Here is a 26,458-nt window from a genome sequence, read left to right as displayed (position 1 = left end):
GAGGGCTGGGTGCGGGTTGTTGCCCGTCTCTGGGTTCTCAAAGACGCGCGAGTTCTTGGCCCACAGGACGAGGCGATTGTGCTTGGACTGGACGTCGAGAAGCCAGCCAATGCCTGCATTGTAGGCAGCGCGCCAGAACAGGAAGAGGACGGCGAACACGGGGATGCGGGCGCTTTTGGGCAGTAGGCAGAGCGTGGCTATCAGGCCTGCGAGCACAGCGAGGACCCCTAGGTCGGACACGTTCTTTGGTTGCGAGGGCGAGAGCAGCTGCGACACCATGTCGTGGGTGTGCGGCACAATGAAGACTGTCCACATCAGCCATGGATTCTAGCCTGTGAGCCAGGCTCCTGCTGAACCGCAATCGTTCCTACTCACCCGTGCCACTGGGCGTCCGGCCATACGTCTTCTTTTCGCGCTCGTCTTTTCTGTCTTCCTGCTCATTCAGTTCAAGGACCTTTTGCTTCGCCAGGTCAGAGTCGTGCAGGTGCAGCGGCTTAGCTGTCGGTCGTTCTCTGAGCTGGCTACCGTCGGCCTCTACGCCATTGCCGACATCCGTCATGTTGAACAAGGTACCGGCTCTGGAGAGCAATGGAGGGTGCGCGAAGCTGGGGAGCGGTAGGTCGACGCTTTCGCTTTATTTAAGCCGCGCTTAACACGTGTGCGTGCTCGACGCTATGCGAGGTTTGGCTTCGGGCTGCAGCCGATGCTGGGGTGCTGCGGGCTGTGGAGGCACCACGCTTTCCCACGCGATGCCCGATATTCGGTTCGCCGATCGGCGAGACACGGGTGGCAAGATGAGCAGGAGAGGAGAGGAGAGGAGAGGAGAGGAGCGTAGAGTGTTGAACTCTAGCAATCGTGTTGATGTTGAACACACGTGTCGAGCAAGGCCATGTCGTCGTCTTCAGCCTGCTGTTTGTGAAGATGGGCATGTGGGGCACTCGGTCATCCGAAGCCGACATGGTCCCCTGCCACTCTGGCCGCGGCATCCAAGGAACCTCGCACGCTCGCACAATCACACTGACACACACTCACACACTACGGCGCGTTACTGGCCCATTGGCTTGTCATTGATACACCGACTGCTCTACCTACTCAGATGAACCCCTTCACACATGCACAGGCCATGCGTTCCCGTCACTCCTTTTCGTCGACTTCACCGCTCGGCGCTCGAGGCGATCCAAGCCTGAGTTGCGCGTGCCATGCCAGCCAGACTGCGGGCAACCAATGGAAACATGCATCGCAAACACCCGCCCCAACAATACCTACATGGATTCATGGAACAAGTCGTGCTACCCAACTGCCGTCCTGTCCCACATCAGGACTACCCGCAAGGAACAACCTCCGTTAAACCGATTTCGTCCTCTGCCTGCTCATCTGCCGTCTCCTTGCCTCTTGTAGACTTTGCTGCGGGCTCGTGCTGCGACTTATCCGATCAGCCACATCTGCTGACACGGGTCGGCCGTCAATGGACGACCCACGCAGAGTGCGAGGAGTGTCTGCAGCAGTGACACGTCGCTTCTGCACGAGCTCTGCACAGCTCGTAGCCATAGGAATCGAGGTGCTGGACACGTTCAACTTGGACTCGGAACAACCTCTGAGCTGGGCGGCGGGATCTCTCCCACAGCTAGGTCGGAAGACGGCTGCAGCAGCATCGAGCATGGATGAGCATGTCATCCGCCACTGCCCTGTGTTCGGCGGCACCGGGATCGACTCGGGTAGCTCGGCTGCGTCTCGAGACAGTCGAGGAGGCCGCTTGGCAAGCACGGACGAGCGCCTGGCTTCTCGTAGGCATGCATCGGGAGCAACGTCGTCAACGAAGAGAGGATTGCTGCTCCGCTTCTGCAACGGCGAAGCCGCAGCCTCGTCAGTCCAGCCATCCCAGGTAAGATCCGTGCTCTCCGATTCGGAGCAGGAGCACAGCGTCGGAGCAGATGGAGTTGGCGTAGATGCAAACTCAGCTGCGTGATGTGATGCGAGCTCAGTTTCGTGATGTGATGCAAGCTCAGTTGCATGATGTGATGCGAGCTCAGTTGCATGATGTGATGCGAGCTCAGTTGCATGATGTGATGCGAGCTCAGTCACATAATGTGATGCGAGTTCAGTTGCATAATGTGATGCGTTGCCCGCGTGGTATGCTTTCATGTTCGTAAGGAAGATGTTGGCCTCGCAAGTCTGTAGATTATCGAGGAACGCCTCCTCATCTCTCTCTCGATTCTTGATCTCGTTGTCAAGGTGGCGTCTAGTCTGCTGCATCCTCTTCCTCTTCTTCTGCGATGCAACTGGCATCGCGCTGATTCTGCATGCATGGTTGGCTTGCTTCTCGCGCAGCGCTTTCAGGTACGTGACGCAGTCTGCAAGCCCTTTCGACAGAACGTTCTTCTCTTGATGGAGCCTGATCAGGTCGTAGGAGATGTAGACGAGGCGTTCATCGTTGTGGAGGGCGTATAAGGAAGCTTCGTTGGGCCGGCTATAAACACAAGGCAGCGGGTGCATCTCAACCCGCATGGTGAGTATAGTGTAAGAATGCTGACCTAGGATGTGAAAGTAAGAGTCAGGTTAGATCTTGCAGGTTCAACAATCAAATGGTCTCAAGCTGAGACAGGGTTATAAACCAGTGACATAGACTCCGGCTACCCAGTGCATTGCACTCCAGGTCCAACTAGCCCTAGAACGTGTAAGCCAAGCAGTGGCCCTTTGATGAGAAGCATTAAGCGGTGATAAATAAAAGCCACACACCTTCTAGAAGTGTCCACTGCTTGCTGTACCTCTTTGATCATCCCAAATGAGACGAGGACTCTCCGCGGCCCAATGGAACAATGACAATAAGAGACTCAAGTGCGGTGACGTTAGCTCCTTCGTGATCGAATAGCGATGAATCTTTTCCGTTAATGCTCTACATTTCGGACTCCCATAAACAGGGCGCATAACTTTGGGAACCAGAGGATTTACTGTGGCGCTTTCTTGTTCGAGCAGTAGTGGCAAGTGTCATTCGTCCACTCTATGCTGGTGTTGTATTGATGACAGCTTCCCAAATCGAACACAAAGGAGCTGTTCGCTCTACTCGTTGCTCGTTGGCATCTGAGAGGATCTTGCTTTCAATCTGTGTTGAAGCTGTCGTTGGTGGCAGGTCAACTTCAGATACAGAGAGTGACCAGGACCTATCATTGGAAATTCTTTGCGTTGACATGAGATTTGAGGGGGGTGTTTCGTCAATTCTTTGGTGGAATATAGCAAAATCACATGAGCTCTGTGTCGGTGTACCTCTCCCGCCAGTGTGGTCGAACGTACGAATTCTACCTGCCATACGGTATTAAGCGCCATCATGGCGTCAACCCTGGCTGTGAGACGTCCTTCATTGTTTGTTCGTGCGGCCGGCAAACCTACACGCTCGACTTCTTCATCTCCGGCTTGAAGGAAGTCGGTTTGTCGCCTTACATGCAGATGGTGCAGCACAAGACAAGGACTAGGCAACAATATGCTGCCTGTCCAAATCCAAAGGCTGGACGAGAGGAAGAGACCGCGTCTTGGAATTGTGGAGGGCAGGCAGTCTGCAAGGGGCGAGGACAACGTCTGATGTGTGGAAGCCACCAAAACCCGAAGCAGACGAGGTGCACCGAGCGCAAGCTCGCTACGAGAGCACGGTGGTCATTGTCATTCGGCCTGGCTCGAACGGCAGCTGCTAAGTATTACCAAATGTCCGTCTTGAGTAGATCACGGGTGCACAGTATGTGCGAGATCTGTCTTGGTCTCTCTGTCGAGTGTCATCATAGCAGAGGGTTTTGGTGACGGCAATCATTCCATCAAATCAGCGACCCTTGCCGTGCCCTGCAGATCCATCTTCGAGCGTCACACACCGAAACGTCGCTTTGCCATCGAGCGCAAAGACAACGAAAACGACTACAGTGCCAAAGTATGCTATCTGCCGCGATGCCGCGTGTTGTTATTGTTGACGGCATGGACACATCTGAAGATGTTCATAGAGAGCGTGCACAATCACGTGTGGAGAGGATGACGTGCGCAGGAATTCCGTACCCACGCGTCGATATATACGCCCTGACCTCTAAGCAGCTCGAACCACGACTTGTTCTCAATCACTGTGTCCTCTCATTCTGTACTGCTCATGGGAGTTATCACGATGAAGCGGCATTTTTTAACCTCTATCCTACCAGTGACCCCGCATTCAGTCCACCTATCTGGCAGGTACATTCTCGGTATATGGAGATTATTCACACGGTTCACGCCGGCTTCTTGCAATCTAGGGGTGAAGTTGGCAGTCTTTGTAGCAGGTGATGTCCTCGGGACCTTGGCTTTCGACATTGTTAGATGCGGGGGTCGAAATCAATATGGCGACCGTTTCCACTTGTTCCGAGCCTAACGCCGTCATTACATCATGCATTTGGCTCTCTCATGCAGCGACGAGCCGGCGCGAAATGATGAGAAATTCAAGCGCGGCACTTGGGACAAGTGTCAGCACATCCGACGTACCGCTGCCAGCCGTGAGAACACCCAGTTTGCTGATGTGCAGAAGACTATTCCTGACCAATTAGTGACGGCACTACCTGCAGCAACCTGACCACACCAGCCCCGCCACCATCTGGTACTCCACAGCAAAATATCCCAGTTACCTGTCTGTACCTTGCACTTCGTCATAGGGTATAAGTACAGTACCTATCACACAATCACTGTATACCGAATCAACTGAGCGGACGGTTCCTTCAGAGACTACCAAACCAGCCAACTAGACCACATTCAGACTTCCACGGGATCATGGTCGGCAATACGAAGATCATCGACATCCGTGTCGGTTCCACCGACTTGGACATTGTATCGGACATCAAAAAGGGCCTCAAGCCACAGGACGGAGGGGAAAAGAGACTGCCTACTTTGTTGTTGTACGACGAAGTAAGCGTTGCATCTTCGTTCCCACTCGCCCCGTGCTAATGTTTGAAGACCGGGCTGCGACTCTTTGAGAAGATCACGTACCTTGACGAGTACGTATGTCTGCCGTGTTTAGTCATGTTCGTGAAGCTAATGAATTGCATAGATACTACCTTACCAATGCCGAAATCGAAGTGTTGGAAGCATGTGCCGTACAGATCGCACGCCGTGTGCAGCCAGGATCGGTCATAGTCGAGCTCGGCAGTGGGTGTGTAGGGAGCGCACGACTCGCACAGTTCTGAACTAACAAGCACTGTAGGAACCTTCGAAAGGTCAACATCCTGCTGCAAGCTATCGACCGATTGGGGAAAGACGTGGAATACTACGCTGTCGACCTGTCTCTACCAGAATTAGAAAGGACTTTCTCTGAGATCCCCACAGGTAAGCCCGTACTTGGTTGAAGTATTCGAGTACGACGTTGGAGACGCAGTGTTGATCTGCGGAGCCGAGACATCAAAAGTGCATTCCGTTGCAGCTCCACTCCGCTGCTCTACCCCAGTCTATACCACGCAGCCAGCCAGCAGACCTTACATCCCTGTACACATCTCATGTGCCCGCGCTAATACGATTGGTAGAGGGCTACAAGCACGTGAGATGCTTCGGACTGCATGGAACCTATGACCATGCATTGGAGTGGCTGAAGTCATCTAGCGTCAAGGATAAGCCCAAGACCATCCTTTGGCTCGGATCCAGCTTGGGTAACTTCAAGCGACATGAGGCAGCGTCGTTCCTTGCCGGTTTTGGCGATGCTATCAAGACTGGTGACACTATGCTTATCGGTATCGACTCGTGCAAAGACCCTAGCCGTGTCTATCATGCTTATAACGACTGTCAAGGCGTGACACACGAGTTTGCTCTCAACGGTCTAAAACACGCGAATCAACTCATGGAGAAGGAGACCTTCAAGCTTGATGAATGGGAGGTCATCGGAGAGTTTGATGTGAAGGCTGGGCGTCATCATGCTTTCGTCGTACCGCTGAAAGATGTCAATGCCGAAGGTGTTGAGATCCCCAAGGGTGAGCGGATTCGCATTGAGGAGAGCTACAAGTATAGCCGAGAAGAGATTCTGGAACTCTGGGAGGGTGCTGGTCTTGCGGAAAACACAGTGTGGTCCAACACTAGGGGCGATTATGGTAAGTGTCTTCTGCCGACCCACGGCCTCTTCATCTAACTCATAACAGGTCTTCACTTTGTGTCCAAGCCCGCAGTTTTCTTCCCCATGAAGCCGGACACATACGCTGCGCAGCCAGTACCATCTCTCACCGAATGGCACGAGTTGTGGAAGGCTTGGGATGCTGTCACCCGCCGGATGATACCAGAAGAAGAGCTGCTGTCCAAGCCTATCAATCTGCGCAACGCTTGCATCTTCTACTTGGGTCATATCCCAACCTTCCTCGATATCCATATGGCTCGAGCAACTGACGGCAAAGCTTCAGATCCTGCATATTTCTGGCAGATCTTTGAGCGTGGCATCGACCCAGACGTCGATGATCCCGAGAAATGCCACGCACATTCCGAGATCCCTGACTCATGGCCCCCTCTCGACGAAATCTTGATGCACCAACAAGCGATACGTGCAAAGGCGGAGGATCTTTACACATCTGGCGCTGTGGAGAGCAATCCCCGCGTTGCACGCGCTATGTGGCTCGGCTTTGAGCATGAGGCGATGCATCTGGAAACCCTCCTCTACATGCTCGTTCAGAGTGACAGGGTTTTGCCTCCTCCCGGCACTGCGATACCAGACTTTGCAGCTCTCGCTAAGTACTCAGCAGCGACTGCAGTCGAGAACGAGTGGTTTACTATCCCCGAGGCAGATATCACTATTGGTCTTAACGACTCAGACAACGACAAGACCACTAAGCGATACTTTGGCTGGGACAACGAACGACCCTCCCGCTCAGCTCACGTGAAATCATTTCGTGCGAGAGCTCGCCCCATCACCAACGGCGAGTATGCAGCCTATCTCACCAAGACCGACCAGAAGAAGATCCCTGCATCATGGTGTGAGCAACAGCACCTAAGCGACGCAGCCCGCATTGCAAACAAGAGAGACAGTGTCATCAACGGTTTCCAAAATGGCTTGTCGGCTCTTACCGACGGAAAGTTCGTCAAGACGGTGTATGGTACAGTGCCGCTCAAGTATGCGCTCGATTGGCCAGTGGTCGCTTCTTACGACGAAGTGGCCGGTTGCGCACAGTGGATGGGCGGGCGTATACCTACTATGGAAGAGGCGCGAAGCATCTACAGCTATGTCGACAGATCCAAGAACAAGGAGCTTGAGGCTCTTGGTAACACTATTCCAGCGGTGAACGGGTAGGTGCATCAGATGCGAACAGCAGGACAATACGCTAATCTCCGAAAGACATCTAATCAACAATGGCGTCGATGAGTCGCCGCCATCCAAGTCTTTGTCAAATGGCGATGCTGGCGCAGCCAGTGGATCCACTCTCAGCCCACACGATCTTTTCATCGACCTGGAGGGAACGAACGTCGGCTTCAAACACTGGCACCCTGTCTCTGTAGCCGAAAGAGGTGGTAAGCTCTGCGGCCAATCTGACTTTGGTGGTGTTTGGGAGTGGACCAGTACTGTGCTAGCGGAGCATGTTGGCTTCGAGCCAATGGAGCTATACCCAGCTTACACAGCCGACTTCTTTGACGGGAAGCACAACATCACGCTCGGTGGATCCTGGGCGACCATACCGCGTGTCGCAGGCCGCAAGACCTTGTAGGTGCTCACAGGCAATAATAAGTGAGATCGCGCTAACACATGACAGCGTGAATTGGTACCAGCGCAACTATCCATACGTTTGGGCTGGCGCCCGCGTGGTCGCCGATCTCTAGAGACTGGGCCTTGCCGCCAATACATGGAGTGTGGTTTCTAGGTACCAGATGTCTGCTGTCATCCGCCTTGTGGTATTGCAGTAACACAGCAGGCTGCAAGCGACCGCAACGCATCGCGCTCACCGCAAAGTGCGAGGACTTGTCGTCGCAAAGGCAACAAGCATTACGATATGTGATCCTCTCATTTCTTTGCCAAATCCACGTGTCTTTACATTCACCTATAGTACGTCTCGGCAATACCAAGTCGTTTCCTCTCAACGTGCGCCTGCCTGAGGCGCAGAACCTGGGCAGGCACCAATGAACCCTGCCACTTGTCTTTGCCCCACATTTTCCAGCCATGTGCCATTTTTGACCCTCCATCGTACTTCACTGCGACTACACGCGGCGAAAGGACTATCTAAGCACGCCCCCTCTTCACTCAAAAGGTCGCGCCGCTGCTCGCTTCGTACCAGCATCGCACAACTTCGACTACTCGACTCCGCCAACACGCAACTTTGACTTTAGCGAACTGGAGCCAATCATGGTTAACAGTCTGCTTTTTCGTTGGGAGGACAGTCAAGCTCTGCAACACCATTGTGGCTTCTGTGAGCGACCTCTGTCCCACCCGGGAGCTCGAGCAAGCTGCTTTGGTACGCACAGTGAGCCGTGTCACCGCTTTCATCAGGTATTTTAGCTTCTAGCCTTACAAAGACGAGTACTGAGTCTACAGGCAATGTTCATGCGCAATCGCGCCCATATGTGCAACTACTGCAGCACCATCGACGAAGCGTGAGTGCAAGCTGACCCTGACCTGTCTCTCCTATCTTGTGATGTGACTGGCTGCAGGCATTACAAAAGACACCACGAGCTCGTGGTTCAGCTACGCAGTATCTACGAAAGCTGTGGCGAGGTGGATTGGACCATCGTACCAGCAGAGCCTGGAGATCCAAGGAGAGGCCGACCAGTCGACCCTTCGTCAGGCGACAGCGAGTCAGATAACGGCAGCCTCACACCAGAAGAAACTCCAGTCTCTAAACGCGGACGCAAAGATGCCAAGTGCCTTGTCAGAGCAGCAAGCCGTGCGAGGGTTGTTACCCAAGAAGAGATCAAATACGTAGACTCGGTACTTCACACCGCCGAAGGAATCTCCAGCAATGACCGTGCCGATCCTGCCAATCTCGAAGACCTTCAACTTATCGAAGCCCATCTTCGTTACAATGCCAATGTCTACAACCATCATGCAAGCCGGCACGATCTGAGGAAGTTTGCTATGATACCCGATTTCGATGTCGACTTTGACGCCGAGATGGAGAGGGTTCTATATACGTTCCGCATTACTGAGCTTGCTAAGCGCAACCTCAAAGATCGCGGACTGCAGGGAAAAGAGCTCAAAGAGTTCGACATCTCAGTCGAAGCCTTCAGGACTGCTGCTGTGGAGGACCTTGTGCTTGTGAAAAAAGATACTATGGAGATTAGAATGCGTCGTGCAGGTTACTTGCGGTACACCAGCAAAACCGCGTACCAGATCGTCGAGGACAGGTATAGCGACAAGGATTGGAAGACCGGTGAACGCATCGCCTCGTCCTCCAGCGACTCCAGCAGTCTGACATCGCCTGCCGATGAACTCGTTACACTCCCTACGTATGTACCAGCAAGCAAGCTCTGAATTCGTTGGAACTGATTACGTGTGCAGTGAAGCCAGTAACACCGTATCGATGCCCGCCGTCCACTCTACACATGATGCCGATAGACGCCACCTGGAACATATCCATGTTCGCATCAGCGGAAACGATGGTCTTAGACAGACCGTGATCGAGCCCTATCACACGCCCTTACTCCCAATGACGCCCAACACTGCCATCAAAAGGCCTGCCATCCTGCAGCTAAAGGTAACCCAGAACAAGGAAAACAAGGCACCTGCTGAGGCTATGAGCACTGATCGGCTACGACATGGCATGGCGTGGCAGACAGTCCCGCGTCGATCGCTCTATGCCTCAGAGAAGAAGTGCTTACCACTACCTCCGCCATCAACCAGGCCAAGGAGCTCGAATGAACCAGGTATTGTTGCTAAGCCGCTACAGACTTCTGACCCCCCTCCAACAGTCAAGTCAGGTCCTGTAGCGAAGCACTTAAGCTCGGATGAATATGCCTTGTCCACATGGAAACCGAACATGGATGTGTTCAAACTAGCCTCAACAAATTCTGACGCTCCCGCTGTGCAGGCACCCATAGATGAGGGGGCCGTCAGCCTCAAGGGGCCTGACCGCACTTTGACGCTTCAGAATGGCACTGAGGACGCGCATCCGGTTGTCTCTCAGAAAAAGGCAAAGAAGATGCAACGCGAGGCCAGGCGCAAAGCCAAGAAAATGAGCGACCTCGAAACCACATCAAGTCCCACAGCTTCAGCCGGTGTCGATGGCGAGGAATATCCACAAGCCCTATACGAGATGTCATCGAGTGCTTCGAAGGTCGACGAGTCCTCTGATGCTGCGGACCAAACGACAGCACACACCCGTGCACCTGAGCTGAAAGCGCATACGAACAATGACAAGATCGAGCCAAACTTGCCCAATATCGTGGTCGTCCCAGCCAAGGACGATATGCTCGAGATCTCAGCTGGGACGACTGCGCCTGTCGTGATTTATACGACTTATGGCAAGCATGATCATTGGACACGGTTTGCGCGTGTTTTTATCGTCGATCAGTTGACAGCCCCGCTTCTTCAGTCCTTCGAAATATGTTCTCATGAGTCATCATGTTGTTTCGAGAGCCATGGAATATCGGATTGCCCTTTCCATGAGCCGCGTGAGCCTACTCTGGCAACTGAATACTCCGCTTACTGACCGTTTTTTGCAGACTGTCCCTGCGTGGATCCGATGAACAACCTATGCTCCCTCGTGTATCCTGACAAGCATACTTTATCCGCTGGTCCGTACAACCGCGCACAAGGTGAGCGAATGATGTCTATGTACGAACAGCATGACCGGACCAAAGGCCGAGTTATGCTAATGGATGATGATATCGCCACTTACTTCGTGGGCAAGACTATTTTGAACGGCAAACTCAACTATGCCAGCATGCCGACTCGTCTACTGCGAGAACATACCGAGTTTCAAGAGGGTCATGAGCGTGGCCCACTCATGAAGCAGGAGCTAGCCTTTTACCGCATGTACCTCAAGAACATTGCCATGAGTCATCCTCTTACCATGCGCACGTTGCAGGGCATGCAGTACCAGGAGGTTGACTACAAGGGCTCAAGCAAGCTGCGCTACTGCTACTGCTACACTGAGATACATAAACAGGAGCCCAAAGAAGGCCTTGTAGAGTGCTCGTTTCGTGACTGCGAGTTTGGAGGTGCCTTCCACAAACGCTGCGTCAAGAAACTGGGGGTCGAGAAGGTTAGTCGATGGTACTGCACTGCTTGCGAGAAGCAAATGAAGATCGTGGCGCACGAGGTCCTGAACACTCATGGCGTTGACGACGTTGCTGTCATTGGTCGTACGGAGAGGACCGCAGGGATGACGGACAAGGCTGGCAGCGTGGTGGGTCCTCTCAAGTCGCGTCTACAGCACTTGTACACTAGAAAGACTGGCGACGAGTTAGCCGTTGAGGACGTCGATTGAGGTGAGCATACGGTAACGCGAACATCATATCACACGCCATAGTATGCCGAGGTGCACTTCGACTTGTCCTTAAATTTAACGCTTTTCCTTTCCATCATCGTTAATCAATATCTCGTTTCTCAGTCGTGACCACAATTACTACTACCAACGCACGAAGAACTTGTTTCATCCCACGCCTTACTTCATAGCCTCACCCAATAGCCTTTCAATCCCGAACCCAAGCGGAAGCAGCTTCCTAACCATTTCAACGCCATCTTCACTTTGTTTTTGCGATTTCTCCCTTTCCTGCTCCCCTTACTCTCCCACGTATTCGACCTTTCAATATTCATATCAATACTATCCCGTGCTCTTCCACCCAGACATCCGTCACCCTCTTCAGAGTCATCTTCAGAACCATCTTCCCTCCCACCATCCGCTTCATATCCGCGCAGTCGGTACACAAAGTCATATAGCTCCGCTATCTTCTCGCCATCCTCTGCGAACGCAAAAGTTTTCGTCTCTGCATCCACTGCAGAGGCTTCTGCGCCGCTGTCGACTCTCTGCGCAGGTCTGCGTCTGCGAGTTGGTCGGCTTGTGCAGAGCGGAAGCTGGTGCGCGTTCTGTAACGGGTAGGGGTGGTAGTCCCGCGCGGCCATTGTGAGGAAGGGCCCCGGAGGGCGGGGGAAGAACACGCCGTCCATTTCGAAGGGGCTGTGTCGTGTGCGGGTTGTTGTTCTTGCTTGGGAATGGAGATACTCGAGGCTCACACGCAGTGTGGGGTGTTTCTGGTGGTGAGACGCCGGTGTCGGGAGTAGCCGCTGCGCGATGTTGCAATGTGGAATTTTCGACTCTGAAGGCTGTGAAGGAAATCGGGAGCGTGTGGAGAGTTTATGTGCTCGGTAAATTGCATTCGTGTGTGGGGTTTTTGGTTCAAGTTAAAGAGAGTCGGTGAGGGCAATCATTCCATGGTTGACCTTGCGGCATTTTCGTACACGTTGCCCTCGACTGGCCGAACACCTCCACGCAACACGGTGGGACCTTAGGTCTGCGCTGGCGATAGACTGATTGGATTACTCACATTTCATTGCATCGATTAGAAATCGAGGTTCCACTACTCAGTGTTTTACAATTGCGTTTACCGACGGTCTACTGATTGCCGAAATGGTTCGGTTGCCCGGAGTAACGGTCCTGGTCGAAGCACTACTACGTGCTCTGCAGTCGTCGTTTCCAGAACTGTACCAACGGTTTCCATAGATTGTTCTTCCCGTCGAAGTATGAGTATCCTACACCGATGAGCGCGCCGGACAAGTGAGCCTAGATGCGTTAGTGATTAGGAGGCCGTTCGAAGCTTTCAGGAATACGTACAGCGTGACCAAAGTTGACGAACGAATAACCCCGAACCAAGCCCACCAGGTCGAAAAGCATAACAGCAGGGAAGAAGTACTGAGCCTCGAATTTGAACGGAAGAAACAGTATCCCAAGTTCAGCTGTTGGGTACTCCATGCAGAAAGCGCCAAGAATGCCAAACAGAGCACCGCTTGCTCCACCGCCTCGAATGAAGATCTCAGGGATCATGCGCCTGTTCTTCGCGAACATAGTCGTCAGGTGCTGTGCGTAACCAGACAACACGCCTGTGGCGAGGAAGAACGCTCCCACGTGCGGTGCATTACCCTCGAACAGTCGCGAGTAACCCACGGGAAGCATGAAATTGTAAGTCGCCCACATGTTGACTGCCAGATGCATAGGTCCAGAATGTACAAACATTGATGTGAAGTTCGTGTAGTTAACATTGCGCGCAGGGGTATGCCACAGCAGGTTCCAGTACTGGGGCACCAGGAAGCTGGTCAGATGCACCGCACTGTTTGCTCCGATGATGTACCAAGTGACCTTCGAGATAGGATTCTGCTCTGCCCACCAGCGAGTCGCGAGCTCAGTAGCGCTCGGAGGTCCTGCACGTGATTGTGGCTGTAGCCTCCATTGCGGTGCCTGAAGCCAGTTTGTAGCCTTTTTTGCCTGTTCGACCTCCTTCTTTGCCTGGTAGTACGCGAGTCCAGAGAAGATACCAGCGGTAACGGTGAGTGACCAAATCGCTGGTCGTAGATAGCGTACTCTGACCCTAGGCCAGGGCTCGTTGGGCAGATCGTGCTCCTGGTACTCTGGTTCCGAACTCTGGCTTTCCGGTGCGGAGTATCGATCCGCAACCGGCGGTATGATTTCCACCTGCTCTTCCCTGATTTGCTGGATTGGAGATTTGCGCTCTGATGCTGATGGGTTTCCAAACCTCCGTGGCGGTTTCCGCGAGTCGTGCTGACTTCGCCATTGAAGCCGGCTGCTAAGCTTGTCTGCACCCCACTGCAGCGAGGCAGACGCTGGACGCTGAGTAGCGAGACACAGCCGTTGCAGGGACGATCTGCTTATTCTTGGTAATGACATCGTCGATAGGCTGATTGTGAGTGCTTGGAGACGAGGGTGGGTTGCTATCTGGTCTTTTGGAAACGCGATGCGCTAAACCTAATTGGCACTAACCACAGCCGTAGCTGTCCATCTTCGACGCATTTCCTGGTCCCTTGTCCTCTGCAGCCTCAACACGTCAATCTATTTCTTTCTTTCTGATTACGGCACATTGCACGATCGTTTCTTTCAGCTCACCAACGTGCAAATATAGTTGCAAACTGCCACAGCCGCAATGGCGGTAAACATACTTACTATGATACAGCCACTGATATCTGCATGCCAGAAGTTGTTCTTCAGAGCTGGGAGCTATGGTTCACAAGGTCAAAAGTTGGGGTCATCGCCCACTCTTCATCAAGTTGTGGACTGTGGAAGGGGAGAAAAGTTCCAGGTTTCATCCACAGATCAGCTTTGTCGCGCTTGATTATCTCGTTCTCGACTTACTACAAGTTAGATATCACAGCGCTCTTGCGTCCACAGTTGTTTCGAGTGATACGAAATACCTCATTTGGAGGCAGTCACCATACCACGCCTGTGCATGTCAGTCGACTTCACTAACTTGCAAGGGCGGCGTAGGACAGAAAACCACTTTTCTCTTCGCAGCAGCTGTCATGTTGAGGTCGTTGAGTTTGATATTTGGATATTCTCAAACGTCAAGGGAACGACTATCGAAAAGTTCAGAGTACGATCGCCGTTCAAGTTCACTAATTCCTCGCTGATGAATCACTAGTGCCTCCACCGGTACCGACGTGTACATTGGCAGGTATATCGACGCGCAAACTGTCCATATTCCACAGTCTATCCTCAATTTGTGTTCCCCTCTAAGTAACCTGCTCACGCCAGGCTGCAGGATCGCCAACGCCGACCCTGTCATCTTCGCGATCATCATGAAGCAGTTGGAGTGTAGCAGCATTCTTGAAACACTGGGATTCCGTGCCTCAGACCATCTCCATGAACTCATCAGTGACAACAACGCCTTGCTCAATCTTGCCAAGGCATGGCATGTGTGTGATCTGCTGGAGATGCCTGGTCTCCAAAACAAACTTCTCGGGACATACCGTGGGCACTACCTGCGATGCCTGAAGAATCACATACGTTTGCCTCTCGACCCAGAGCCATTCGCCTATCTCAGAGACAACATTGGCAACCACACGAAGGCGGAAAGGTTCATTGTCGACTTTCATGCCGGTCTGATGCAGACCGAGTCGAGATTCGAACCGATGATTTTCAGCTCATTACCAAATGATATTGTGATCAACATAAAAGACCGTTGGCAGCAGCTTTCTGGTAAGGTCAGGAAAGACAGTTTTCTTCCTGAGCTGGGAAACGATCGCATAGCAGATGGAATCTCCAATTACAAGGTCGGCAAGAACGACAATACGCGGCACAGTGTCATGCAGGTTCAGCATCGGTGTGCAACGCCTGACTCCAGGTGGTATAACTTGAAACTGCCTCTGCATGCTCGGCACAATACAATATCAAATCCTTCAATTCCTTTGACGCTAGGCAGTAATAGTTGCAGCACCCCAAGATGTCGGACGAGAGAAGACCACCCAACAACCTTTTGTGCCTGTGTGAAGACCGGTATAGAGGCATCAGGTCATTACACACTTCAAGGCAGAACGACCCTTGAAGCGAAACCCATCTTAACCAATCCTTTCGTCAAGTCAACCTCGCGCCGGAGGCCAACGGTGTCCCAACCAGTCTCGCCTACAGAAGCACCTTCTATGCAGCAACTATTTAGTCATGACTACCGTCAATCGACTGCCACGATTGAGGGATCCCAAGCTCTGCAAACCCAAGATTCACATCAGTCAAGGGCATCACCAGTGTGGGCAGGTCCAAGCCGAGCGCCGTTCATGCCTAGTAGCCCGGCTAGGACTCGCCGGTCGCGCAATATAGATGATTCCGATGAAGAAAGTGTATACGATCTCTTCGTTTCCGACTCCATTTCTGACTCACCGTGGCTAGACGCGGATGACGAACGATCATGTCGATTGAGAAGCCAGCAAGTAAAGCCTATTCTAGGTATCCTTGACTTCGCAGCCTAATGCCCACCCATTCCTGGTGCGACGGTTTGTTTAAAGAATTTGAAAAAGCAGTGCTTGCAACATAATATTGAATCAATTATTCTAAGCCCTACATGCCAGCTGATCCTCTGACTCGACAATCAGGGTCACAAATGCCCATTCCAGATTTGCTCACAACGAATACTTCCCGGTTGCAGAAACAACGATTCTAGAAATCCGATGATTTGTGCATACTTGCGACATCGAGTGCCTTGTGTCAGAACAATTCGAACGCTGCCATATCCCTCCTCTCCGTCAACCAAGAAAACTTTCCTACAGTAACTGACAGAACGTCTTCGAACCACCCTCCGATTCCCAGAAACACTACAATCCTGTTCTGCTGTCCCCAATCCCATTCCCCGAGCAGAAAGGGAGTGTACTTTCCTCGAACCACAAACAGCCGATTCTTATCCTCTCAACCGCATGTCCCCACTTCCTAACCTTCCCCATTCCTACCACGATAACAGATGAAGCAAATACAACCCCTCTCCATTCTGCAACCACGGTAGCTCAAAATGATAAACCAAGCATTCCCCAGCAGCGGAGAATAATACTCAACTACCGAGACGCCAGCCCAGCGTCCCATCCCATCCCATTTCTCCACGTCGACCAAGCAAACCGAGACGAGCGAAGATCGGCCAGAACGCGGGAGTTGCGCAGGTTTGAACTGCGAATGCGGCGGCTCGTGTGCCTTATAACAGACAGGTCGAGATGCTAGGTCAAGGTCTCTCAAGGGTGTAGTTTGTGCAGTGTGTTCCGATTCCATTGTCAAGACTGCGGCGTGGAGAATGTTATTATTAGGCGTTGGTGAGTTGTACGGCTTAGTGGGTGGGTGGGTGGGTAAATGGTGGATCTGGGCGGTACGATGGGATGGTGTGGTGTGGTGTAGTGTGGTGTAGTGTAAAGCAAGCCTGCTCAATCACATCGTTCACTGCTAACAATCAGCTTATCAGTTATAGTAGAATATTTAAACATATCAAACATACAACACTTTGCGGTACCAAGCTTATAGACGCGAACCCCAACTCTTCGTATTCGAAGTTCCTGCGCCGCGTCTCTAACTCGAGATTATAAGCGGCCTTGAACCACGCCGCATTCCTCTCCTCCATCAATAAAAAAATGTATAAACATCTCACGTCACACCGATTCTCGGTTAGGTCTTACTGCGACTCTACTCTGCTCTGCTCTGCTCCACTGGACCCCGCTTAGGCCAACACAAGAGGATACGCAATAGAGCTGCGTGTCATTCCTACGCCACCGTGTAGTCAGGAAGAACCCGGCTCTGCCCACCGAGCCAAGACGGTCTCGAAATGGTATCCATGGCCATAACAGCACCTTTTGCTGTCTGGGTAGGAGGTGGACGTTGCTGCATGCCGGCCTGACACCTGTAGTCGATATCCAACTGTTCTTTTCTAGGTTGTCGAGTACAGAATGGATTGGTTATACTAGTACCTATAGGTCTTGTAACCACGTTACTTCGCTCTGCTGCAATCTGCTCCACTTCATATAGGGCGATGTGTAGCAGGACTGCGTGGGGCTTTGTGCTAGACTGCAGTAGATGTCAACCACGGGGTTTCATTGTGCTCCGTTGAAATAGAAATGGATTGTATTGCAAATAGTACCCTATCGAGTCTTGTGGCCGCTCTTCTCGTGCGCTCCGCTCGACGCGAGGCGAGGCGAGGCGACTCCACCGAGCTCGTCCATGCAACAAAAGAAAATCTCTCCTTCTCCGCGGTTCGTCGTCTAGATATATACACGTCCTCGCCTGCGACAATCCAGTGCTCTTGCGTTCCTCACCGCTAGTTGTTTGTTCGTTCGTTGGTTTGTATTGCTGCTTAGTCTTTCTTGACGTCCGGGTCGGCCAGGATGCCTTCTGCTTCGAGCCGCCTGCGAGCTTCCTCAAGAGCCCATGTTTGGATGCTGTTGGGGTGTTAGTCTTGATTCTTTCATCTCCCGTTGTTCTGTAATTTCCCATCCGTCTGCATATCCCCGTCCATCCGCAAATATCCCCCCTCCCTTCGTGCCTCTTATCCACACTCTCTTATCCACATCTGCTCAGCTCGCTTCACACATACCTAGTATCAGGCTTAAAAGCATAAAAGCCCACAAACAGCACCATCATCGGAATAAACGCATAGAACGTCACGTTCTCCCACCCCTCCTTCTTGTACTCCTCGCCGGGCTTGACGCCAAACAGCCAGCCGGTAGGGGGATCGTAGTGCGACTCGTGGCCGCCGCCGCGCTTGGCGAGAGACTGCGAGAAGCCGCGAGCGGTGAAGGGTGCGGTGCGGGCGGCAAGAGGTGCGCGGAGCATGGAGCTGGCGGGGCGCGCGGCGCGCGAGAGGCCGAGAGCGGGCATTGTGTGGGTGCTGGGTGTGTGCGAGGTGGAGGGGAGTATGTGGAAGGGGCTATTGGCGTGTCCGGAGGGCGGAGGCGGGTTGTGGGCGGGTCGGCGGGTGCGTGGTGCTGGACGGCGGTGACTTGAGGTCTTGCCTGGCCTGCCAAGCACCAGATGAGTAAGCAACTCTCCCACGACCACGCGTGAGCAACTCTACAACTACAAGTGAGCAACTCTACCACCACGAGTGAGCAACTCTACAACTACAAGTGAACAACTCTATCACAATGAATAATGAGTGAGCAACTTTACGACTTCGAGTGAACAACTCAAAGCTTCTTGGCGTGGTGTGGCTCGATGCGGGTTAGTGCGTGTGTGAATGCATGGCGTCACGGAGCCGAGCTCGAGACGATCCACGTTGCAGTCGACAGTAAGGATTAGTGAGCATCACAAGCTTGGGAAGGCAGTAGGGCGATTCCATGCTTTCAAGCTACCCGTATATAGTTGCCACGTGTATGTAGAATCCCGGATGCCTCAACGCCAATGCTATGCGAAACGAATCATGGGAAGGGGTGGTGATCAACGTTGCAGTTCAAGCGTAAACAGAGGCTCGCTCCTTCTGGGCATCTTCTGTCTCGTTGTCCTGCTGGAAAGATATCTTTGCGATGCCTTGAGAAGCCTGCTCGACCTTCTCCTCCACCACGTCGTTCTCCGACTGCTTCTCTTGCGCACCTGCCGCCTTCTGCATCCTCTCCGCCTCCTCGAGCTCTGCAAGCTTCGCCGCTGTCTTTGCAGCCTCCTCCCGCTCTTTCTTCTCCCTGTCTGCCCTCTCCAGCGCCTCGAACTCATCATCAATGTCGACCTCATCGACCGTGTGATCTGTTTCGTTGATGATATTCGCAATCTCCTCTGTAGTAGCCATTTGCTCGTTCACAGCATCTACAACTCCCTGCACGCCCTCGGCGCCACCAACCTTCTCGTTGAGGCCCTTGAGTGCCGCGGCGCCAGCGCGCATGGCCTCCACAATCTCCACCTGATCGGCTGCCTGCTGAAGCTGCGTGTACACGCCTTCCAGCTGCAGGGCGACGTCGGAGCGCTGCGCGAGTGCGGTTTCAGCTAGCTTCTTGGAGCGCAGGGCGGCTTTGGCGCGGACCATCTGCTTGGCGGCAACGGCTTCGCGGGCTGCGGCGTCGGCAGAGGCGATCTTCTCCATGAGTGGTGGAATCTGGGTGTTGATGTTTGCGAGTGTGTCGCGCAGGCCTGCAATGGCGGCGTCTTCCTCGGTGATGGGCAGAGGGTGGGCGTCGTGCTCGGGCTTGAATTTGATCGTCTGCGCATCGTAGGCGATGGCCTGCTTGTCTCGCGCGAGGAACACGAGGATGATGTTGAGGTCGTTGTTGGTGAGGGGCGCGGCGGGGTTGAGCGTGTGGGAGAAGCGGTTGAGAAAGTCTCGTCGTGAGAGGACTCGGTCGGCGGTCGATGTGTGCTCCTTCATCAGCTTGAGGATCTCGTCGGCAGCTACCTCGACGTTCTTCAGGACTACGTAGTTCTTGACTGCAAGCTTATCAGGTGGAGCCGCCTTTCCCAGCACACCGACCGTTCGCAGACTCCACTGCAGCGCTGACCATGGCGTTGGCATCCATGACGTCGCGTATATGCTGGTCTTGGAACCGAGGAAGTCTTTGAGGAGCATCATCTCCCTCTTCTGCACCGCCTCGTGGAACACGGCGGGCAGACACGTGGGCTTCCCATACTGTGGATGTTGCAGCGCTCGCGCCAGGTCGTCAGTCGTCCGTATGTTCAGTAGGTCGTGGGTGGTGCCTTGTGTGGGGATGACACCCGCCCGCGCCGCATCCGTGAGGGCTTTTGTCCAGGCGGCGATGTTGGCATGGTACCCGTCTGGGTTGATGTCGTGCTGCTGTCGGAAGTCCGCATACAGCGATGCAAGGCGCTGCTGGCTTGCACGTGTCAGCTGAGTCTGTGTGGAGGTGGAGAGTGCGCGCACTTGCTGAACGCCTCCTCGTGCTGCAGGACGAACTCCAGCAGCTCGCTCATGTTGCTGCTGTCTTGTCGCGGGGCCCACGCTTGTTTGTCGCTGTTCTTAGGGCGGAAGAGGCGCTTGCGCTTGACCGATGTCATCCGCGCCGGGACATCGCCAAAAACCGACGAATCAGATACGTCATGGCGGGAGAGCTTGCGCTTTAGCATCAAAGGTACCGTGGTCACCAAAACGAGTCAAAACAGTGTAGCATGTCAGTTGACAGGCTTCTTGTGTGGCTATCATCTCTACCGCTGTGAGCGCGTGCCCATTCACTCACGCGACGCGTGGTGAGACGCTACCCCGCCATGCACGTGTGGGGCCTGCCCAACTGTCACTGCGGCCATCTACAGACCCTCGCAGACTGAGGTGAAGACTGAGTTCTGACGCGTCTGACCATATAAGTGCTGCTTACTTGTTAACAATGTTAATGCTGCTTGCTTGTTAACAATGTTGATGCTGCTTGCTTGTTAACAATGTTAATGCTGCTTGCTTATTAATAATGTTAATACTGCTTGCTTATTAACAATGTTAATGCCGCTCACTTGCTGGCAATGTCAATGCCGCTTACTTATCAACAATATTTGTGCCGCTTATTAACAATATTTGTGCCACTCACTTCTTCACAATGTTGATGCCGCCGTCCTTCTTCTTCTCCATAAACCGCCTCATCTCCTCCAGATCGTCCATCTCATCGTCTTCGTCTGCCGTCTTCTCCTCTGATACTGGCGGCACTACAGGCGCACTCGGTGCCTCTGCTTCTGGTGGATCGCGCATCTCCTTTGTCTCGTTCTTCCAAGCCTTCCTCTCTTCCTCGTCCAGCTCGTCCCTCCTGTCCAGCCACCGCTCCTGAACATCGCGCGCGTCCATGGTCACAGCGTCCTGCTGCATGGCCATGGACCACACCGTCTCGTTTGCGCCTTCTATGCCGCCGAGCGCGTAGCCACCTGCGCGGTCGATGGCTCGCAGCAGCGTCATCATGCTCTTCTTGTCCTCTACTGCCAGCGTTTCGAAGCCGACCAGGGCAAAGTCCTCGACAAGCTCGACGATCGCCTTGTTCAGCGCGGAGAACTTGGACGTTGGCTCCTCGTCGTCCATGGCTATGTCCTGGTGCGCGCCCACTGCAGTGGGGCCTGGGATCCCCGAGGTTTGTTCGCGATTCAGGTGGGGCAGGAGATAGTGCAGGTCCTGGACTTCGGTGTAGAAGTCGAGGTTGAAGGGCAGGTTGGGGTAGTTTTGCAGATTGTCGATCTTGGTGAGGACGTTGAGATGCGGGAGGTCCATCTGCAGCATGCTGCGCAGAGCGAGGAGCAAGGACGAGACGTAGAGCGAGGGTCGCGAGAGGATGATGGAGTCGGTCAGGTGTACGACGACGAGCTGGCCCAGGTTAGCGGGTTGCGGCTTGCACTGGGCGGTGGGCGAATACTCGATACCCAAGTTTTTGGAGGCGGAAGAAGATGTTGCGCAGCGACGAGTGGGAGGTGAAGAGCTCGACCTGGCCGGGACAGTCGAATAGGACATAGTCATCTGCGACTACTCAGCATCGCTCCTGCTTGCACCGTGGCGGGGCGTGCGGACCTTGGAGCTCCTTCAGGCCCTCCTCCAGCCAGTCGAAGTGGTTCTCCAGCTCCTCGAGGGCATACAAGATGCCGCCGTTGGGGCCGAGGGACTCCTGCTCCATGATGTCGTCGATGGTCACGAGGTCGCGGACGTCGACGGCGGGCGCATACGAGCAGCGATCGTTGGCGGGGTCGAGGTTGACGACGGAGCACTTGCGCTCGATGGCGCCCATGAACTGCTGCATGCCATCGCAGTAGGTCGACTTGCCCGAGCCTGGCGGGCCTATGACCAGCTGAGCGAAAGGCATTGTGGCGGTGCGTCAGGGCGCAAAAGAGCTCTGCAGTCTGCTCTCGCGAGCTTGCACATGTCTGGTGGGGCCCCTAGCAGCCCGCAGCCCGCAGCCCGCAGCCCGCAGCCCTACCGAGACGGATGCGCCGACATGCCGACGTGGCGCTTAGTCAGCCATGTTTTGCGGGTGAGCTGCACGTCGAGCTTGCCCAACACCCGCCGTCCATCGCAAGCACCGCCAACATGTCCAGCCAGTTCGAGCTCGCCCAGAACCCGACCGAGCCGATATCCGCCGTCCGATTCTCCCCGCGCACCCCCACGCGACTGTTGGTCTCGTCCTGGGACCGCCACGTCTACCTCTACGACACCCACAGCGAGCCCGGCGGCCAGCTGCTGCACAAGTTCGAGCACCGCGCGCCCGTGCTAGATGTTTGCTTCGGCCGCGACGACAATGAGGCCTTCAGCGCAGGGCTGGACTGGGAAGTGCGAAGGTACGACGGCCCTCACCATGAGCATTCTTATACACATACACATACCCATACACATACCCATACACATACCCATACACATACCCATACCATACACAGACACATACCCATACCCATACCCATACCCATACCCATACCCATACCCATACCCATACCCATACCCATACCCATACCCATACCCATACCATACACAGACACATACCCATACCCATACACCTCAAACACCAAGCTAACCAAGCGCAGAATCGACCTCGCCACAGGCGCGCAGACGGTCCTGTCGACACACGCCCAGGGCGTCCGTAACATCCTCTTCTCCGCGCCCCACAATCTCCTCATCTCCGCCTCATGGGACTCGACACTGCACCTCCACGACCTCTCCACCCCCGGCGACTTCTCCTCCATCAACCTCCCTTCCAAGCCCTTCTCTCTCACCGCCTCGCCCACAAAACTCGTCGTCGCAATGGCCAGCCGCGCAGTCAACATCTACGAGCTGGGCGCGCTATCGAGCGCCGCAAAGCAGGGCGGCGGAGAAGCAGTCAACGTCGAGCCCTGGCAGCGGAGAGAGAGCTCTATGAAGTACATGACGCGCGCTGTAGCCTGCATGCCCAACGACGCTGGGTACTCGAGTTCGAGCATCGAGGGCCGCGTGGCCGTCGAGTGGTTCGACCCGAGCGACGAGTCGCAGTCGAGGAAATACGCCTTCAAGTGCCACCGCCAGAACGTCGACGGCCAAGACGTCGTCTACCCCGTCAACGCCCTCGCCTACCACCCCGTACACGGCACGTTTGCAACCGGCGGCGGCGACGGCGTCGTAGCCCTGTGGGACGCAGTCGCCAAGAGGAGGATACGACAGTACCAAAAGTTCCCCGCGAGCGTCCAGACAATCGAGTTCTCCGCAGACGGCAAATTCATGGCCGTCGGCGTCAGCCCAGGTTTCGAAGACGGCGTCGACGACGTCCCCGACGGTGTCATCAAGGTCTTTATCCGCGAGCTCAGCGACTCGGAAGCTCAGGGCAAGAAGAAGTGAGCCTTCCTTTCCATTCAAGACAGAGCAGGTAGAGACGGGCGGACGGACTAGGTACGGAGTACGGCGTTGACATTCCGCGGCCCGTATAGGGGGAAAAGGAAGGAAGGACGAGGAGGGATTTACATGTTGCATGTTGCACGTTGCATACCCCCAGATTTCGACGCAATGATAAAAAGCAATACCGCCAACTCCGCTGAACCGTGGCGTGTTCTCTGTACCGACCCTACTGTTGGTGTTGTTCTGGACTCCATCTCGACACGACCATACATCTCCAACCCTGCCTGCATCTCGCGATTCACCTCCTCTCTACACCTCCTCTTCAAACACGCTCCCTCTACCCCAACTTACACCCGTGACACACAGACGCGCGCAGCACCACCACTACCATCTTGTTCGCTGCGTTCCCTGGTAGACAGTGCATTGCGATACAGCTGTACTTCAAGCACGTATATAATCACAGCTGGCTCGCGAGTCCAAGTCGCGCGTCTACTTGCAGTGCAGTGCATTGCGTGGCGCCAAGAGAAGGGCTGTTGACTTGGCCACGGAGCGAAGTATCAGAGGAATTCGGTGGGGATTTCGACGTCCAGGGAGAGAGGCTTGAGGGCTGGGGTTTTCTTTAAATAGCGTGCAATGCTGCGGCTCGCCGAGGGGCTTGAGTGTTGATATCGACTTCAACCAGTAGACCTGTACGCCATGGACAGATGGTAAGGAAGTCATGCGCATGCTGTGGATGTGGAGCCACTCAAGACTGGACAGACGAGACAGGGGCTGGAGCTCAGAAGCCTCTTCTGTGTGGAAAGATGACTTGATTCGCTTTGGATTCTTGGCTTTCTGGCTTGACGGCGGCTCAGTGGTAGGTTGTTGAAGGGCTCGGCAACTGGCATCCATGGGACGTCAGTGATACATCCTGTACAGTCCAGCTTCACGAGGCTTGGAAGCAGACGAACGAGTGCTTCGCGGGACTTCATATGCGTGTCCAGGTGAGATGGTGTTGAGTATCATTGCAGCCGAAACGAGGGTATCAAGGGATGAATCCGCAACATGCCAGTGTTCCCAATTCCAACAAACCTTTCGTCCACGCTCGCTCAGACCTTGAATTCATAACATCATAACATCATGACTCGTCCCTCAGCGACCCCGCGTCCCTACTCACTACCTTTCACGCGCTCATCGCCCTCTTCCTCGCCCGCACAGCCTGCAAAAAGGCCCCGTAACTCCAAGTCAGATCGCGCGCACCCGTCATGAATCCGGTGTTCTGATCGAACTGCTCGCTCATGCTGCCTTCAGCATCGACGTGGCTTCTCACGACTGCCAGGAACTGATCACCCACAGCGCGGAGACGCTCGAGGATGGAATGGAACAACGCGTCGCTGGGCCCGTAGGTTCCCTCGTCGATGTCGAGGCTGGAAGAGGCGAGGAGCGAGGTGTAGAAGGGGAGAGAAGTGGGCGAGATGGTTAGGTGGGAGATTGAAGAGAAGTGCGATGCGGTGCGGTAGAGGATCTCGGCAGCGCTGGAGGTGCAGAGAAACCAAGGGTTCCCGTGGTGGGTGCTGGAGTAGCCGTTGTATTTGTCTTCGGGATAACGACCTAGGCCTGTGCCTTCGAAGGGTTGCTCGTCATCGGCATTCGCCTCATCGTCATCATCGCCGGATGAGGACTGAGGACTGCTGTTGATAGGGAAGCGATCCTTCTGATCACGCGTGAGTGCGAGGAGAGACACAAGAACCTCATCTGACCATGGCGGGTAGACAGTGTCTTCGTCAGAGCCATCAGCAGGCAAAGCATGCAGCGAGCCAAGCAAAAGACCGCAGTCCAAGCCGGATCGTTTGCTCCACAGCGTCTCAACCAGATGGCCCTTTTGCTTGTTCCAGAACTTGGAGAGCAGGTTCTCAATGTACCCAGCTTGCAGCGTGTACCAGTCCGCCGCGCCAAGGTCGCCAAACGCGCGGGCGATCTGGCTGCCTTCACGCAAGCTGCGCGCGCTGACCATAAGCGTGAAGAAGTGCAGCCCTTCGACTTCCTCCCAGAGATCAAATCCAGATTGGTTCCAGAAGTGGCTCACGTACTCGAGATCGGCTTTGATGACGCTGGTGGGCGGCATGCTTGCCTCGTAGAAAGAGGCAAAGAAGTCGTCGGCTCGAGACGAGGTCCACAGTGTAGGGTGTGACGCGTTGTATTCGCGCAGGTAGTGGATGAGCGTAAGCGCACGCAGAGCTGGGCCATCTCGCTGGGGACGCCCCCATGAACCTGTGAATGGTGTGCCATCGATTTCAAACTTGGGCTCGCCAAGCCCCGAAAGGTCGTCAAAGCGACCGGAAGGGTTGGGTGTGTGCTGAATAGTTTGCTGCAGTGATGTGTAGGCGTCCAGTGTCGTGGAGAGTGACGCTGCAAATGGAGAAGACGTGTCATCGGCGTATACGTCGACGAGGGTGTTCATGGTGATTGCGGCATCTCGAACCCCTACGAGAATGTCAGATTGGGCACATGACTGTTAGTCCTCCTGGCATACATTGATACCAGTAATCTGGGCCATCCTGGCTCGGACTGGCAACTACTGTGCCATGTGCTACGCCCTGTCCTTCGACATTGCGCCCACCTGGAGAGACATTCGCCAGCAGTCTATCCAGCGCTATCCGCTCCTCCTGCTGTATCCACGTATCGAGTGTATCTTGCAGTGGCTGCTGCTGTTGCCCCGCACTAGCGACTCCGAGGAAATGGAGGTGAGGCAATGGCGGTATTGAGAAGGCATATGTGCGTGTTGCGTAGGATGCGAGGAAGAGGGTGCTGGTTCGCATGGCGGCTACAGTGCACAGCGAGATTGTCTGCTAGGTGGAATATG

At 54.3% G+C, this 26,458-nt stretch overlaps 10 protein-coding genes across 10 annotated transcripts in view, besides 8 other annotated features; 3 read left to right on the top strand and 7 right to left on the bottom strand.

Annotated features, from left to right (window-relative positions):
* EKO05_0009392 (Phosphatidylethanolamine N-methyltransferase) overlaps nucleotides 1-559 on the bottom strand; it is a gene marked incomplete at both ends in the record, with an annotated part of 3,189 nt that extends 2,630 nt beyond the window's left edge. Inside the window, 2 exons of the mRNA XM_038941964.1 lie at nucleotides 1-305; nucleotides 376-559. The exon at nucleotides 1-305 is cut by the window's left edge and continues 371 nt beyond it. Coding sequence (XP_038795982.1) covers nucleotides 1-305; nucleotides 376-559 — 489 coding nt within the window. The remainder of the gene's footprint in view (nucleotides 306-375) is intronic.
* Nucleotides 560-800: 241 nt separating this feature from the next.
* Nucleotides 801-830: a tandem repeat.
* A 514-nt stretch (nucleotides 831-1,344) lies between these two features.
* Nucleotides 1,345-2,505, bottom strand: EKO05_0009391 (uncharacterized protein; the record flags this gene model as incomplete). The annotated part of the gene is made up of 1 exon (XM_038946768.1): nucleotides 1,345-2,505. One exon carries the CDS (start codon nucleotides 2,503-2,505, stop codon nucleotides 1,345-1,347), a length of 1,161 nt encoding a protein of 386 aa, XP_038795981.1.
* A 2,262-nt stretch (nucleotides 2,506-4,767) lies between these two features.
* EKO05_0009390 (uncharacterized protein) lies at nucleotides 4,768-7,779 on the top strand (the record flags this gene model as incomplete). The annotated part of the gene is made up of 8 exons (XM_038941902.1): nucleotides 4,768-4,902; nucleotides 4,951-4,991; nucleotides 5,045-5,146; nucleotides 5,198-5,319; nucleotides 5,514-6,071; nucleotides 6,120-7,251; nucleotides 7,301-7,663; nucleotides 7,713-7,779. The coding sequence occupies 8 exons, from the start codon at nucleotides 4,768-4,770 to the stop codon at nucleotides 7,777-7,779; spliced, it is 2,520 nt and encodes an 839-aa protein (XP_038795980.1).
* Nucleotides 7,780-8,491: 712 nt separating this feature from the next.
* EKO05_0009389 (uncharacterized protein) lies at nucleotides 8,492-11,381 on the top strand (the record flags this gene model as incomplete). The annotated part of the gene is made up of 4 exons (XM_038942047.2): nucleotides 8,492-8,547; nucleotides 8,605-9,399; nucleotides 9,452-10,563; nucleotides 10,615-11,381. The coding sequence occupies 4 exons, from the start codon at nucleotides 8,492-8,494 to the stop codon at nucleotides 11,379-11,381; spliced, it is 2,730 nt and encodes a 909-aa protein (XP_038795979.2).
* A 1,182-nt stretch (nucleotides 11,382-12,563) lies between these two features.
* On the bottom strand, nucleotides 12,564-13,793 carry EKO05_0009388 (Rhomboid protease; the record flags this gene model as incomplete). Its single annotated transcript, XM_038941912.1, has 2 exons — nucleotides 12,564-12,674; nucleotides 12,726-13,793. The coding sequence occupies 2 exons, from the start codon at nucleotides 13,791-13,793 to the stop codon at nucleotides 12,564-12,566; spliced, it is 1,179 nt and encodes a 392-aa protein (XP_038795977.1).
* Nucleotides 13,794-16,751: 2,958 nt separating this feature from the next.
* Nucleotides 16,752-16,782: a tandem repeat.
* Nucleotides 16,783-17,041: 259 nt separating this feature from the next.
* Nucleotides 17,042-17,076: a tandem repeat.
* Nucleotides 17,077-17,715: 639 nt separating this feature from the next.
* On the bottom strand, nucleotides 17,716-18,239 carry EKO05_0009387 (uncharacterized protein; the record flags this gene model as incomplete). Its single annotated transcript, XM_038941913.1, has 2 exons — nucleotides 17,716-17,800; nucleotides 17,956-18,239. The coding sequence occupies 2 exons, from the start codon at nucleotides 18,237-18,239 to the stop codon at nucleotides 17,716-17,718; spliced, it is 369 nt and encodes a 122-aa protein (XP_038795976.1).
* Nucleotides 18,144-18,220: a tandem repeat.
* A 571-nt stretch (nucleotides 18,240-18,810) lies between the features above and the next one.
* Nucleotides 18,811-20,357, bottom strand: EKO05_0009386 (uncharacterized protein; the record flags this gene model as incomplete). Its single annotated transcript, XM_038942137.2, has 2 exons — nucleotides 18,811-20,176; nucleotides 20,224-20,357. 2 exons carry the CDS (start codon nucleotides 20,355-20,357, stop codon nucleotides 18,811-18,813), a joined length of 1,500 nt encoding a protein of 499 aa, XP_038795975.2.
* A 514-nt stretch (nucleotides 20,358-20,871) lies between these two features.
* Nucleotides 20,872-22,123, bottom strand: EKO05_0009385 (uncharacterized protein; the record flags this gene model as incomplete). Its single annotated transcript, XM_038941904.1, has 3 exons — nucleotides 20,872-21,633; nucleotides 21,683-21,783; nucleotides 21,835-22,123. The coding sequence occupies 3 exons, from the start codon at nucleotides 22,121-22,123 to the stop codon at nucleotides 20,872-20,874; spliced, it is 1,152 nt and encodes a 383-aa protein (XP_038795974.1).
* Nucleotides 21,558-21,590: a tandem repeat.
* Nucleotides 21,591-21,598: a tandem repeat.
* Nucleotides 22,124-22,199: 76 nt separating the features above from the next.
* Nucleotides 22,200-22,234: a tandem repeat.
* Nucleotides 22,235-22,347: 113 nt separating this feature from the next.
* EKO05_0009384 (mitotic spindle checkpoint protein Bub3) lies at nucleotides 22,348-23,619 on the top strand (the record flags this gene model as incomplete). The annotated part of the gene is made up of 2 exons (XM_059637531.1): nucleotides 22,348-22,595; nucleotides 22,836-23,619. The coding sequence occupies 2 exons, from the start codon at nucleotides 22,348-22,350 to the stop codon at nucleotides 23,617-23,619; spliced, it is 1,032 nt and encodes a 343-aa protein (XP_059493514.1).
* Nucleotides 22,625-22,806: a tandem repeat.
* Nucleotides 23,620-24,778: 1,159 nt separating the features above from the next.
* On the bottom strand, nucleotides 24,779-26,414 carry EKO05_0009383 (Glucan 1,4-alpha-glucosidase; the record flags this gene model as incomplete). The annotated part of the gene is made up of 2 exons (XM_038942031.1): nucleotides 24,779-26,079; nucleotides 26,129-26,414. The coding sequence occupies 2 exons, from the start codon at nucleotides 26,412-26,414 to the stop codon at nucleotides 24,779-24,781; spliced, it is 1,587 nt and encodes a 528-aa protein (XP_038795972.1).
* Nucleotides 26,415-26,458: the final 44 nt, after the last annotated feature.

This window comes from Ascochyta rabiei, chromosome 16 (assembly GCF_004011695.2).
Source record: "Ascochyta rabiei chromosome 16, complete sequence".
In the NCBI taxonomy this organism is placed as follows: Eukaryota; Fungi; Ascomycota; class Dothideomycetes; order Pleosporales; family Didymellaceae; genus Ascochyta; species Ascochyta rabiei.
Note: the sequence above shows the minus strand (reverse complement) of the source record. Positions and strands in the feature narration are given on the sequence as shown.